The sequence below is a fragment of the Mastacembelus armatus genome, chromosome 7 (genome assembly GCF_900324485.2).
Source record: "Mastacembelus armatus chromosome 7, fMasArm1.2, whole genome shotgun sequence".
NCBI lineage: Eukaryota > Metazoa > Chordata > Actinopteri > Synbranchiformes > Mastacembelidae > Mastacembelus > Mastacembelus armatus.
In genome coordinates, this window is record NC_046639.1 from 5,342,643 (window position 1) to 5,358,293 (window position 15,651).

At 40.5% G+C, this 15,651-nt stretch overlaps 1 protein-coding gene across 1 annotated transcript in view; it reads right to left on the minus strand.

Annotated features, from left to right (window-relative positions):
* LOC113146152 (cadherin-4-like) overlaps positions 1-15,651 on the minus strand; it is a 214,607-nt gene that overhangs the window by 15,435 nt on the left and 183,521 nt on the right. The window contains exons 8-11 of the mRNA XM_026333461.1: positions 15,387-15,559; positions 9,913-10,050; positions 4,876-5,061; positions 1,649-1,905 (exon numbers count right to left, since the gene is read on the minus strand). Coding sequence (XP_026189246.1) covers positions 1,649-1,905; positions 4,876-5,061; positions 9,913-10,050; positions 15,387-15,559 — 754 coding nt within the window. The remainder of the gene's footprint in view (positions 1-1,648; positions 1,906-4,875; positions 5,062-9,912; positions 10,051-15,386; positions 15,560-15,651) is intronic.

Consider the following 15,651-nt stretch of genomic DNA (forward strand, 5'->3'; position numbering starts at 1 on the left):
CACCCTGTTCTTGTACGCATTTTCTCTTTGCCAACCCCAACAGGACACTTGTTAGTCTGTCCCTCCCTTTATAAGCACCTGTCAAGTCCAAACCTTGACCTGAAGTCCTCTCACCATCCGCAGCCCTCTTCAGCCTCCCTCCACATTCTCTTAGGTTTTCTTACACCTTACTTTTGACTTTTACAGCTCCCTCTAAATCTTATCCTCGTCTCTCAGAATGTAGCTCCACCATCCATTAAGGAAGACATACTGTCCAGCTCTTTGTCATATGCAAAGACATGCATCATAAATTACATGTAACAGAGTCAGACCTAAATGTCTCCCCAGTTCAGTGTAATAAAAGTTCAAAAATTAAAGTTTAACAGGGTGATGCAGACACTCTACAGGATTTTTAACTGATTGGCAAGAATGAGCCCCTGGATCTGAATAATGAGGATTTGAGATATAGAGGGAACTGATGTGATTAGTGCCCTTACATAACAGTCGAGAGTAGATACCTTTTGTGGAAATGGTGTAAAGCAAGGGGATCGATAGTGATCCTATCCAGATGGATCCAAATGAATGAGGTAGCTACAGTCCTGCTTCCTCACACGGTGAGAGCAGAGATTAAGTTTTAGTTTATGTTAAAGAGACCATGACGGATCTCTGCATGCTCTTAAATCAGTAGCTCAATTCCAAGAGGTACAGGGCTGTCGTCTTGCACAGATCATGAAAAAACAGGGAAGAAATTAAGAGGTTAAAGGGAATTCAGCAAAGAGAGCAGAGAGGACAGAGAAAAGGAAAGAGAAAAAGAGAGAGAGAGAGAGCCCAGCTTAGCATCTCCCTAAATTATAATGTACACCCAATTTCCTCTCATTTGCTGTGAAATTAGCTGAGAAATTTGTTTAGATCCTTTCCCCAGAGAAAACGGGGAACTAAGAGGCCATTTAAGTGTGAGGTGGCTGGAAGTAGGTGGCATTAATGTCACACTGAACAGCCTTATTATCAATGCAAATGCTGTGCAATATTGTAAATTACACTAATACAATGGACACTTTAGATGTGTGTGCCTCTAAGTTTGAAAGGCCATTATACAGTCACTGCTGCTCTCCGATTGACAGCACAACTGAGGAAAGGTCTCCTGGTCATTTAAAGGTTGGCTTACATTTAAAATCCAGCTAGGCTTAGCGCAGAGAAAGAACACTGCAGGTGGACATTATGCTGTGTCAGGTGTTTGGGCTTCAGCCAGCTGTTCTCTTCATTCTACCCCCTCCCAACATCTTTTCTGATGTCCGTATCTTGCTGTGTGTGTGCACTTGCTTTTATGTGTTCATGCAATGTACTGAATGCACATGCTTCTGATTACCCCTGAGGCAACTGCTCCCTATTAACCTTCAACTCTCCTTACCCCAATTCTCTTTTGACTCATAAACTTCACAAAGGAAGACTTTGAGAGATGGGTAATGCCAAAATATAGTCCCCTTGTTGAACTCTGACCCCCTCACTACTCACATGGAACCTATCCAAGAGGCCTTTTAGCCTGATGCTAGTGCATATAGAGGGATTTCTGCCATAATAAATAAAATTTAACTAATGGAATGCAATAAAAATGCCAGAAACAGCCTAATTAGGATTCACATTCTACAGATCTATAGTATTTAGTCAGTACCTGATTGTCTGCTGCATCTGTAGTCGGTCAGGATCTGCAGCTGAGAAGGTTGTTAGACTGGTCCCAGCAGGAACACCCTCCTCAAAGCGGATGTGTTTGGGGTTTGTGGGGAAGTAAGGGGCTTCATTGACATCCTGGACAGATATGGTGACCCCAGCTGTGGACTGGAGTGAAGACTGGATGCCACTGGCTAGGTGGGCCTGGTTAGACACCACCACTGTCAACATGAAGGCACGGTTCATCTCAAAGTCTACAGGCTGGAGGAAGAAAGTTAATAACAGTGTGAGAGAAGAAACGTAAATGGATCTAAAGTAGTTCAAACTTTATAAAGCCTTCTGTCCCCTTGATAGTCTGTATAATGAAATCCAGCATGAGATCTCAAACTAAGTTCTGTGTACACCAGAGATGTTACATCAAAACCCTTTATAGATATAGTTAAACACAACAATATGTGGAGCACATTTGTGTTTTCTCCACATAATTTATCACCAACATGAAGATTCTGCATACTTTATATATATACTCTGAAGTGGGTAGGCACAATAACATGACCAGATTTAATATTATATATATATATATATATATATATATATATATATATATATATATATATATATATATATATATATATACCTACATTGATGAGTAGTATTAATATATCGTTATGACTTTTTGTTTGCAAACTATGTCAAGTATTCAAGCATAGGATATGTAGTGCCATAAATATTATGCTGATTACACTGTTAAAACATTTGTGAACATGTCTTTCTGCCTTTGGTTGGGGAATATGTGTTAAACATTGTTGATGATAAAGAAAATGCTTAATGAACAGATGTTGTGTCAAGTTGTCCCATGATGAATTGGACCCATATTTGCTCTGCAAAAAAAAAACAAAAAAAAACAGTCAACACACACACACACACACACACACACACACACACACACACACACACACACAGACGAGGAAGCAGGGTGCTGTCATAGCGAATGAGTGTGTGTATATGTGTGTCTCTACAGGGGATTTTACTGGCTGAGCCTAAACCAGAGTGACAGCTCTGTGCTCTTCTAATAAAGGCAACATGATCGGGTTCAGGTGACAACAACGACCAGCAAAGAAACAAAAAAGAAAGAGATAAAAAATATGCTTGTTTCTAGGTACTGCTGGCACATTTCTAAATAGCCAGGTGATTACTGCCACAAGGCTTGTGGTCTGTGGTTTGATGGTGATGTTAATGACTTTGAACACATCTGTATGTTGCATTGCCTCAGCATTCTCAGTGGACAGTGTGGCAACACAGCTCTAATATTAAAAAAAACATCCTTAATCAGACTGCTGCTTGTCAAGGGCAGTGGATATGTTTGTGTGATGGCATTACAGTTGTCTGTGCATGTACGTGCACGTAGGTATAAATAAACATAAGCACATGGGTGTGTATTCGTGTGTGACCCCATGGTGCACTGGGATCCCATTTACAGGCTACCCATGCTCAAGGCACTTTGATCTACATCCAGTGGTATTCAGAGCACAAGGCGGTCTAGCGTATAGCTGTAGGCTAACTAAAAAACACATACACACTCAGACACATGCACCCTGAGGGAAGCCAGAAGGGTTAGAGGTCAATAACACAGCTTCTATCTTTTGCCCATGAGCCATCACATCTTACATCTCCTCTGCATCGCTTCACTTGTTCCTCTTTTTCACTCTTACCTAATTTGTTCCACCAGACTCCAACTTCCCAACTCTTCGTATCACCTCTGTCCCCCCCCCCCCCCCCCACCTACCCTCTCCAACTGCCTGTGATCTATGCTCTCTGCAGTCTGCATCTCTCAATCCTCGGAAATCTGTCTTCGCCTCACTTCTCTCCTCCTCTGCACTTCCCCTGTCATCTTCTGTGTTTATCATAAGCTGTGATTTACATATCTTAATGACTCATTCAAACCAAGCAGCTCTGTTTGTGTGCTTTTATGCACGCTTGTTTGTCTACCGGCTCTATTACCGAGCAGCAAAATGAGAATACGTCTCATAAACTCCCGAGAGAGGAGTGGAAATGTGTGACACGTTCTGGTTAAGACCTCAGACCTTGTTTACAGAGAAGCCCAGGTCTCTCGTGGGAGACTGCCGCATACATGGGTGTCAGTGGATTTCGATGTGTCTGTACTACCAGCTGTAGACACCTTGTTAAAATATGAACACCAAGGTAGCACCTTTTTATGGCTTCTTGACTTTACCTATCACATGCTGTCTGATGTGAACCATGCTGGCTTCATTTCACCAGAGTGAGCCGAAGCCCCTCTGTTTACTTCTTGAGACAAGCTATTTCTCGTTTCTTCCCCGGGGGTGTCCTGTCTCTTATTTTATGATTTCCTGATTTCCTGATAACCTCCCATGGGTCTCTATGGAAGCTCACGGCTACCCGGCTGCCTGCTGAATTTTACATCAGGGAGTGAGGAGGAATGGATTATAAAAGGCATTCATCTAGAGATAATGAAGAGAAGCAAAATGCCAATGTTCATTGCTCAGGGTGCTGTGGGAATTATAGGGAGATGTTATTGCTATTTTTTTAAACATTATTATAGGATGGGGGTTATGATTTGCAGGAGTCAGATATACAAGGACAATTGTCCTGGGTCCTAAGTGTCACGCAAATGGAGAAGTTTTTTTCTACAAAATACATGCATCATCACAAACACATATACAGAGAACCAGTCATGGATGAACACAAGTATAGAACGCAAGTATAAATCCTGAAGGCCTTTCAACAGGATGTGTGTTTACCCACACAATTTAAGATAAATATCATATGTTTTTCATTTTCCTCATTTTTTTCTGAAATGGGTGAAAACCCTCTGGAAAACCTGTGTCTCAGAGGTTAAAGACCAACATAACAGGCTGTTATAAGACATGGCTTTGTTGTTGCTGTCACTTACCACAGCAGCAAGAACATTATGAGTGTATAAAAATTGCTGTCTTTGTAATTGAGAAATCAATACCTAATCTGCTACAGTGGTCTTGCCAGCCATTGTATTTAAGTCAGGCTGTGAGTGTATGAGCTGTTTCTGAAGGGCGGAGCGGACTCCAATCCCTCATTTGGACATAAAGGGACATATGAAAGACAAAGGCCTGAGGGGATCTGACATTTAACACAGAAAAAGAGATGACACTGCTTCTTCTACATGGATCTCTAAAAGGCCAAAAGCTGAGTATCTTCTGATATCTGGTGTCTTACCTTAACCACGGTCACCATGCCATCATTGGTGACAGGGTCAGTGCGGATGGTGAAGTGCCCAGATGGGTCTCCGCTGATGATCCTGTAGATGGCATTCCAGTTAGGCGAGTGAGGTTGGTCAGCATCTATCACAGTCAAATTAGCCACCACAACATCCACTCGGTTCTCTGGGACCTCACCAGAAAACTGCAGAAAGTAAAGTAAAATGTTAACTCATGATATGTTGCTTCTAAATGTCTTTATTTTGACTCTAGCTGAGGTCTTGTGGGATCCCTAGAGCCATTTGAGTCTGGCAGTTTCTTTAAAAGGCCAATGAATGCCTATCATTCCACATTTTACTTTATATAAACAGTCCTCTTTTCAAATTTTCAGGTAGAGTAAGTTTAATAATCTAATTTTTACCACTGCTGAGTAGTAAACAAGCAGTAAACACACTAGTAAGCACATGGACACTGGGGTGTTGTTCCAGTTTCATTGTTTTTTTTTTCCTTTTTCTTTTTTTTTTGTATTCCCCATACTCATCCTTGACAAGCAATAATATTTCATTCTTTTGAAAGCTGGAGTGACAAAGGAGGAGAGAACGGAGGCGGCAGTTGGGAGGGTTAAAACAGCTGTTTGAGTGTATATGAGTGACTTTTAGCTGTCCCCATGCTGTACAAACACATGTGCTTTGTCCTGATAAGCCTGATGAGGAGTGAGCCACTGTCTGTCATGTGTCTGTTATGGTGGGGATTGATCAAAGCCACACAGGCTCAGGGGATAAAGCCCTCAAAGACGAGCCAACAGCTCTGCTACCTTGTAAGATGCAAGTTGACCACAGCCCCACCTACATGAACAACACATCGACTCTAAACCAATCACATGGGTTCAGAAGGTGAGTGTGTTGGCATGTCTTCAGCTCACCGTGTGGCAACAGGCATGTAGACACCACGTCACCATGGTTAACAGGCGTGGAAGAGCCGCTGAGCCGCTTATGTGAGTATAGGATATCAAAAGAGCAAAGCCCCAGACCAAACACTCCAACAGACCATAATACCCTGCCTGGCAACCCTCACATCACCCAGCAAACAGCCGACAGCAGCGGGCAGATTAGGGCGTTGCATCAGAAGAGCTGTTCAGAGACTCAATGACATTCTTAAGACAAAAGACAAGTCCGGGTGGTCCCGATGCACTGTCTGCATTGGATAAGTAGGCATGCTGTCGTATGTTTGTGTCAGATCAAGTGTATGTGTGTGTGCGTGCTTGTGTAGCTTCTTGCTGTGGTTTTGTTCAGGGACTCCCCAATGCCAATTCAATAAAATAAAACTGCAGAGACAGCTCTTGAGCTCCTTGGGGCCTTTGAACATCTTCTTTCTCTGTGTACAGTAACAACTAAGGAGAAGTGTTAAATAGATCAGATGGAAGACAACACTTATTACCAGTACCCCAGTTTCTTCTCTCATTATCTCTTTGTACAGTGGGGAATGGGAGGGGTTACATCAGGCATCCAATCCTTGAGTGGTTAGAAAGATTATTTATTTTTTCTCATTGGCAATGTCAATTTTTAAATTCCCTACACACAAGAACTCTACCGTAAATGAAGTCACTTTGCAGATGAAATCCAGTTTTTGTAAAAAAAACAAAACAAAACAATGACCGTATAAATACCAGAATAAATACTAACTCTGAGTTATGTATGTAACATTTCACTATATTGTTTTAGTTAAAATATACTTCAGAGGATATCTTAATGTGGAGAGTTGCTGTCAGAGGTTTCTGTGAGCCACACTCATTAGGCAGTTGTGTAGAAGCTGTGTAGAGATATTCTCTTCCAGTTTTTTTCAGTGAGCCTCCTCCTTCCAACCAGTCAGAGAAGACCAAAGTCTGAGGAAGAGAACTCTTGCTTCTCATTCTTTACAGGAACTCAACTCTGGTCTGTTCCTCCTCTTACAAAAAAGCTTTAAGCTATTATTAGCTGTGGCTCATGGCTCTTGCTGTCTTGTAGGCTAGCTGCTCTGATTCCTGCATTAGCTAAGACAGCATGCACAGTGAGACTGCAGGTGAAGGTCTGGACAGTGCATAATGGACCTGCTGGGAGGAGTGGTGCGGTTTGCTTTGAAGTCTCTCACCAATACTTGCTCAATCTGCAGAAGTTGTACATGGTACCTTTAGGGGGGTACATGAAATTAACTTTGAGACCAAAAGATAAATGCTGACGGTACACTAACCTCACAAAAAATAAAACCACTAAAGTCATTTGTGATTTTAGATCAGAATTGTGAAGTGCTCAGATTATGCTTGAACTCTTATTGTTCTGTACAACAAAATAAGGCCTTAGAATATAGTTGACATAAAAATGGTCAAAACTGAGCACTATTTAGGTTATTTGTAAAAGTAAACTAAATTTAACGTGATAAATATTTTAGAGCAGCTCCCCACAATTGTTCACTATGTTCTGTGGAACTTAATGACTGTTTGATCTCGAGCTTTGACATCTGGTTGCCGTTATCATCAATTATAGATTGTGATGCAACATTAGTGAGTTTTATCAAAGGGATTTACAATCTTCCTTGGTGTTATTCGCTTTCTTTCACTTTCTTTATTTATTGGATAAATAGAGTCAATTGTGACTCTCCTCACTGGTTGTACCGGTGGTATACTGTAATACCTAACTATGGTATGACCATTGCCTTTTAACAGAATTTCTCTGATTAGGTCATTTTTTTTCTATGATACTATATCTTGTCCCCAACTAGTGGACTAAAGGCCTTTGATTGTGATTGGCACAGAGTGCAGTTGGCTTTCTCACAGCACTTGACAAAACACCTCTTGCCAACACCCTCTCTCATCTGTCAGTATTTTGGCAGTGAAGAAAGACTAAAGTAGGCAAGGGGAGGTGAGAGGAAAGAGAGGAGTAGTGACAGAGAACTTCATCATAGGAACTTTGTGAGGATAGTAAAGGAAGGAGGCCAACAAAGGACTGCAGTAAATCCTGCACAGATATCCCAAAGATTGCCTGATTGTTGATCTCTACACATAGCTACTAAACATCCTTATACAATATGAGTCAGTCAGTGTTGCCATACATTGTATATATATATACAAACAAAAAATTGAAACAACTTCTATCCATTAGCTTATTTTCATTTCATCCATCTGAATCACGGAAATAGCAGCCACGAATAAGCCACCAACGCATCTGTACACCATCCTTTGCCACCTAGAAAAATAGGCCAGGCTCTGATAGGTGTGATGAAATATTTATCATTAACATTAAAGACAAATTCCCCAAACTTTATATTTCTGGGACACGCTGAAAGATCTATTGGGTTTATTGCAAACATTAAATATTTGCATAATGGCCTGCATTTTTAACAAAATGGCTTTTGTGATATCCCAACACTAAAATGTTTGATTTATGAAGGGAGTGGGTAGAAGTGCTCGGCTCACTGTGGCAACAAAACCTCCACTAAAGTTTATTATCAATAATATCATGATAGTATTAACTTCCCTCTGCGGCATGGTGTAAATGCACTTTAACATAGTGAAATACAGTTAGGGAATATCAATCTGGCCACTATCATCACTACACTGTCATCAGAAGAGAATCTTAATGCAAGGGAGGAGGTTGACTCAGGAAAGGTCTCTGATTTACAATGGGGTATGTCTTTGTTTTATCACGGCCGCTGTAGGAAATACCTTCATTCTCTTTCCTCTCCCCATCATTCTGTCATCACTTTTTGTCTCAACACTTTTCATCTTGGAGTCTACGTGGTGGTCTACTCATCAACTCATCAACTTCTCTCCCGTGTTTGTTCTCTTTATTCTCACCATCTCCTTTGTGAGTATTTTTTCTTCCTGTCCTCTCTCTGCATATTTCCTGCTGTGTGTGTGATGTACAGTAGCAGCTCTTTGATGAGCTCTACGCCTGACACATGCTTACCACCAATGCTAACTCATCATCATAAGGCTTCTAATAGCCCCCAGGGCAAATGCTAATGCTAACACCTCTGCTACCACTCAGAGAGTTGAGCCTACTGTTTTGCTAATCACCTTATCTTCTCAACAGGCCAGTGCTTTCATCATCACTGATAGGAGAGCACACACACTGGATAGGTCTGACACGTGAAGCTGTACTAATATCTGGAAAGATTCATATTACCCAACTAGAGTGCAGACAATCTGACTCCACTCTTGATCATTTTTATTTCTCTAAATAAATACATTTCTGTTACGTTGAATAAAACTTTGACTTCAGACTTTATTCCAACCATGCGAATATTAAATCGAATTGATTTCAGTCAGCCACTGAGAAATACTTCTGCTGCATAAGCTGTTACACCTGAAACATTTGAGTATTAGGAGAGAGAAACTGAAAGAGATTGGAATAAAGTGAAGCAAACTTTTTAACAACACAAAATCTCCTGCTACACTAATTTATTTAGTGATGATGTTGCTGAATTTAACAACCAGTGAACCAATACATTACAAACAGTACATTATTATGGACTTTTAATTCTTACCTCACTCTTAATAATGACCTTCTGTAATGTAATCATCATTCTAAACCTCATAATCACGACAACAAGCATTAGCAATTTGCTGGCTCTAGTTTTCTTGCTGATGAAAGTCAATGATATGGATTAGTATTTCCTTGTGTGTGTGTGTGTATGTGTGTGTGTGTGTGCGTGTGTGTGTGTGTGTGTGTGTGTGTGTGTGTGTGTGTGTGTGTGTGTGCATCCTCTACAAGTAATGAGTAAGTACCCGTTGTACTTCATAAGCCTCCCTCCCTGTCCTTGTATAAATCTTCCTTGTTTAATGATTTAAAACAGTATTGTAGTCATTTCTTTCTTCCTTTGCTCATTACATTGATTCGTCCCTTTCACTCTCCCTTTTATCTCTTAATCCTTCCCTCTCTTCTTTAAAGTCTTTCTCTCTCTCCTTTTTTCTTATAATTTCTCTAACACATTCATCATTTCCACCCACTACCCTGAACCCAAGCCCTCCCCTCCTCAAAACTGTTGCCCTTTCCCCACTCCCTTATTTGTCGTGACTCACAGTTCTGGAGGTCAGCATGGGAGGGTTGTCATTGATGTCTGTAACAGTGATGATGGCGGTAGCTGTGTTGGAAAGGCCAAAGTTCAGGTTGCCCTCCATGTCCGTGGCCTGCACAATGATGGTATACTGGGACACTTTCTGTAACAGAAACATGACATGAAAAAAAAAAAAAAGAGCGTGCGGTTATTAATCTGCAATAAGCTTTCTCCTCCTCAAATCTGCAGCCAGAGCCACAGACTGTGACTCCCAGACAAAAGAAGAGCTGAGTTTGTGTTCTGTTCTGTCGTTGCTATCTGTGGTCATATTTGAAACCCAGAATTGCAAGGGTGAAGTCTTTGATTTGACTAAGCTGAAACCTCCTCAGTAGAACGTATCCAGACTTCACACCATCTGAAGGCTGTGCAGTGAAGCCTCCCTGTGGGTATGTTATCAAAGACGTCGCTCATTCAGTGCCACTGATGGACAGATGTGAAGCTAACAGAGATTAATAGATGATCTATGAAGCAATATTAAGGGAGAATGATAGATGCCATTTCATCTTTTGAAATGACACTGTCACTACCCTGGAAGCTGAAATGTCTTTCTCATTTGTATTTGGGTGTGTTTCTAGCAAGGCCCTGCCCTTCCCTTTCTGCTTTCCTTTATCCTTCCTTCTTTTCCCTGATTCCTTCTGTCTCGCCTTCTGTCCCAGGGTGCAGCTAATGGGCTGCAGGAAGGCTGGAACCCAGGAGCCGGCTGTCTGAATAATGCATCTCGTCACCGAGCTTCCCAATTACATTTCCAGTCTCTCTCTCACCTGCTAATTACTGAGTAAATATACCAATTAGGCCAGGACGCCACATCAAGAGGATTAGACATCTCCTCTCAGTTACTCACATCTTGATGCCATACAAGATTCTGAACTCTAAACTTGTACGCAGAATCTCATTAACACCCACATGAACACACAAGAACCCACAAACAGACATCAACCAACACACACACATACAAACACACCTCTCTTTCTCCATATCTTGTTTAGAAGCAGTGCTTGCCTGACTGTCCCATCAGCATGTGTACAGCGTGTACACAGCACTCTCACTAATTAGACAAGGGAGTAATTATGTAGAGCTCCTCTGAACCTCTCAGCATTGCAGCAATGCCACAGCACACTCAACTTCCTCTAGAGGACTGAGGTCCGTTACTGTCAACAAGCTCTTAAAAGTCCACTGTCGACCAGTGAAAACCTTGAGAAGAGAATCTGCGTAAGAGTTTAGAGAGCGGAGGAATAAGACATTTAAAGGTAAAAAAAAAAAAAAAAAAAAAACAGACTGAACTTTAATTTTTCATTCCAACCATGCAAGTAACAAACTGGCAGCCATTCAGAAATACTGCTGCGACATCTGAACCTTTAGAGGCACTGAGAGAAAAAACTAGATTATAAGAGCTAAACTAAAAGAGAGTGGAATAAATTTAAATAAACTTTGTAACAACACCAAATCTACTTTAGTGATGGGAGTGCTGAATTTAACCACCAGTGAAACAATACATTATAAACTGTTTGTATAATTTGAATTCTTACCTTGCTTTTAAGAAAGACCTCCTGTAATGTAATCATCATTCTAAATATCATAATCATGACAACAAGCATTAGCAATTTGCTGGCTGTAGTCTTCCTGTTGATGAAAGTCAATGATATGGATTAGTTTTTTGTTGTGTGTGCACTGTCCTTGTGTAAATCTTACTGGTGTAATGACATAACACAGTGCTATAGTCATTCCTTTTCTCCTTTCTTCATTCTATTGCCCCCTTCCTTTCATTCCCCCTTTCATCTCTTCAAGCTCTTAAAAGTCCACTGCAGACCATTGGAAACAGAGGAGAGGATGCAGCAGGGGATGTAGTTGAGCCACAAGGGAAAAGATTCCCCAAAAATAGATGCCTGTTTTTTATCCTTACACCTTTAACACTGCAGCCCAAGAACGGAAAGAAGACAGAAACTTTCGAAGTTTCAAAGGACTAAAGCGCTGACTAAAAGTAGACCAGGGAAGCTGTGCAGCATCAGCCTCCTATGAAGTTTATGTACAATATAGAAACTCCAATTTTTTCCTGCAAGGTTTGAGACGTCTTATCTGCTCTCTAAGAAGAAAGTTAAAAACACAAATATATATTTGAATGTTACAGAAATAATAAGTGTGGATGCATATATTCATAAAACAGGCATACACATAGTAAACTCCCTTCTTTTTGCGTAATTTATTGTTGTGTAGATGAGTAGATGAATCTATACTCAATAAGACATAATGATGACATTAAAACATGTTTTTAAAAATGTAAAATTTAAGTTTTTTTTACTTATTAAAAATGAAAAACTGAAATCTCTCCTTTTTATAAGTGTTCAGATCCTTTGTGGTGCCATTCCAAGTATATGTCAGCTGGGACCTGTTTGCTTAACTTATTACTGAGATGTGTCTAGAACATGTGGCAAAACTTATTAGAGATATTTGAGAAAGCACATCCCTGTGCACATATGATCCCACTATTCACACTGCATGTCAGGACATAAACCAAGACGTGAGGTCCTTTGGAACTCTCTGTAGGTCTTTGCAATAAAGGTGCAGTGAGGAATACATTGAGACAAGGATATAAAACCATTTCTAAACACTGCAGTGTTCTCAGGAGCACAGTGGTGACAGTAATTGTGAAATGGAAACAATTTGGAACCCCTAGGACTCTGCATAGAATTGGATATCCAGTCAAATGGAGTGACCAGGAATGAAGGGCCTTGGTCAGAGAGGTGACAAAGAGCCCAACACTCACTGACAGAGATTCAGGAGTCCTGTCAGCTTTAAGGAGGAAGTATCTGATTTAAAATGAATGTCCGTCCGTCACTTGGAGTTTTAGAAAGTGAAGATCTTTTGACTAGTCCTGACTACATTGAATGATTGCAAATGGTTTGTCTTATCAGGTTTAACTTAGAATTAAGTCTAGGCAAAGACAAGTCTGGTTTAGGCAGGTAGTTGCGATAGTTAAAAGTTCAAAGAGGTAAAGGAGGATTTGACAACAGTACAGTACAGTAGGAGTAAAGTGTACTGGGGTTGTTAGTTTGTGGCATCTGGTCTATATACACCCGGAGTGAGATTTGTGTCTGTATTCTCAGCAAGAAAAGAATATTGGTAGGTGTTGGCTTCTGCCAGAGTTGTCCCTTGTCCCTCGCAGCCAGGGGGAGGAGTGTATGTGGACTGGGAATCTCAGAATTGTGGATTGCTCCCTTCGGGTAGAGAGTGAGTTGTTGTCACAAACAAATGAGTTTATGTATCTTGGCGCCTTGCTCACGAATAAGAGTAAAATGGAGCATGACATTGGTAGACAGATTGCTGCAACATCAGCAGTAATGTGGACATTGTACTTGACCAGTGCGTGAAGGCAGTGCTTTCAATTTACAAGTCAATCTATGTTCCAACCCCCACCTGTGGTCATGCGCTTTGGGTAGTGACTGAAGCACTGAGATAGCAAACACAAGCAGCCAAAATGAGTCTGATGGGGTTCAGGCATCTGATTAGGAATCCTCCTGTAAACCTTCAGCTGGAGGTTTTCTGGGCACATCCAACTGGGGTAGAGCCAGAATATATATATTATCTAGACTAAGAAGGGACTGGAGTCCCCCAGGAGGAGCTGGACAGTTTTGCTGGTGATAGGGACTCCAGGTCAGTGAATGCATAAGGAATCAGGCTAAGAACCTTCTTTTCATTTTCCCCACCAAGAAAAAAATATCCAATTGAACCTGATATTAAAATGCAGTGTGGATATGTTATCAAGTTATTTGCATCTCTTTGTGGATCTTTGCATTTATAACCAGTAATAAAAAGAGTTGTCACGTCTTCTGTCCTACCAATTTAGACAGTGAGGACCCGTTTGTCAGCAAACATGGTGCATCCCAGATTTAAAAAATATTGTTTAATAGGGTTTACTTCTTCCTCAGTGGTGGTAGGAGTAGTCTATAGGCTTTTGCCAGGTTTGCTTGGGATTATAGGAAGAGGCAGAATTAGGTGTGTTTTCATCTTGTTGGCCTGATATTTGATCACAATGTAAGCCCAGCTGTGGTCTGGCCAACTCATATATTCAGATTACAATGCATTCTGCACCCATTTAAATGATAGACTGACCTGTCATTTTTCACTAGATTTTCAAATGTTTATGATTAAGAATTGACCTTTCTACAGTCAATCAATTTGATGAATTATTAACTCATAATTAATTGCAAAAAGTGTCAGAAAATAGTAAAAAATATCCATCACTTCAAATAGCCTCTTTTGTCTGACATGAAACAGGTAATTATAACATTTGAGAAGCTCAAACCAGAAAATGTCATTTTTTTGCCAGATTAATGGTTGAAACAGCATTTTGATTATTGAATTTATATCAGACTTCAAGGTATGAATGTGTGTTATCTGTGACTGTAAACAGGGAGCTCCTGAAAAACAACACTGCTTTCAATTATATTACTCTGGATAAATATAGTGACTGAAAAAATGATTAGTGTTCTTAGAAATTAATGCTATCAAGATGAGTCCTTTCAAGTATACATGTACAAATATACTTGTGTGTGTGTTTAATACTGGCTTAATCCTATGTACAGATGAAACAAAATTAAATTAAGCAGGAGAAGATCAGATGGGATGTTTTTCACTGTTTACCTCAGACATTTCCTTCTCTCGCTCATGGCTCCTTCAGCTTCTTTGCCTGGATCACCATCACACTATCTGCATTGCAAAATTTACACTAACCCTCCCTCCTAATTGTAATACCCAATTTTCCCTGCTCTGTTTTTGTTCTATTGCTCCCTCCAGTTTCTGTTTTTCCTCTCCACTGCCTGTGTTTCATCGAGTGTAGATGTGATTATATGGCCTTTTTTGTTTGTCTGACAGGTGTCAAGGGCATTCTATTTCAGATATTTCCACTCTATCTTTACACACAACACATGCACACACACACACACAACACATGAGCAGCCCACTGCAGCATGATGTGTTGTTAATAGGTCTGTCACTGGTGACAGTATGGGAGGATGATCTGTCTCAGAGATTTCTTTGCAGAGTTGTCACTGGCACATCTATGTCGTGAGAATAAACACATTTGGATCTTGTCACAACTTTTATAGCTCCATAAGCAAGGTGACCGCAGAAGCAGGCAATTTACTCTAAAAAAGATGATTTAGTGTGTATATGTGTGTGTGTGTGGTACCAAGCATTTGTAAGTTGTATCTCAGGGTATCATCAGTGTAAACAACCCTGATGTTCCATAAACAATGACAAAGGTGTATCCTGTGAACCGCTGCTGTTCATTCAGAGTGTGTGCATGTCACTCAATTCACTTTTTTCAATGACTAAAATCATTATCCAGTCTTTATCTGTGTTGAATTCTTTGCTTAACTCTGCATCATTTCCTCTTTTTGAAATCTTGAGTTTTGTAAATGCTTTGAGATGGAGACGACCAACCTCTCGATCAAGACCAGGTGCCACCGTCACAATATCTCCAGTCTCACTGTTGATGGTGAACATGTTGGGAATTGGGCTGTGTGGCGTCTGGGACAGGATTCGATAGCGCACCATTCCATTAGCTGTGGTATTGTCATCGGCATCAAATGCTGACAAGTGCATCACATATGTGCCTAAGAAAAAAATAAAAAGGTTATTAATGTGTGTGCACAGGCAGCATGATGGCAGCATATGGTATATATGTTTTTTTTTTTAAGAGAAAGAC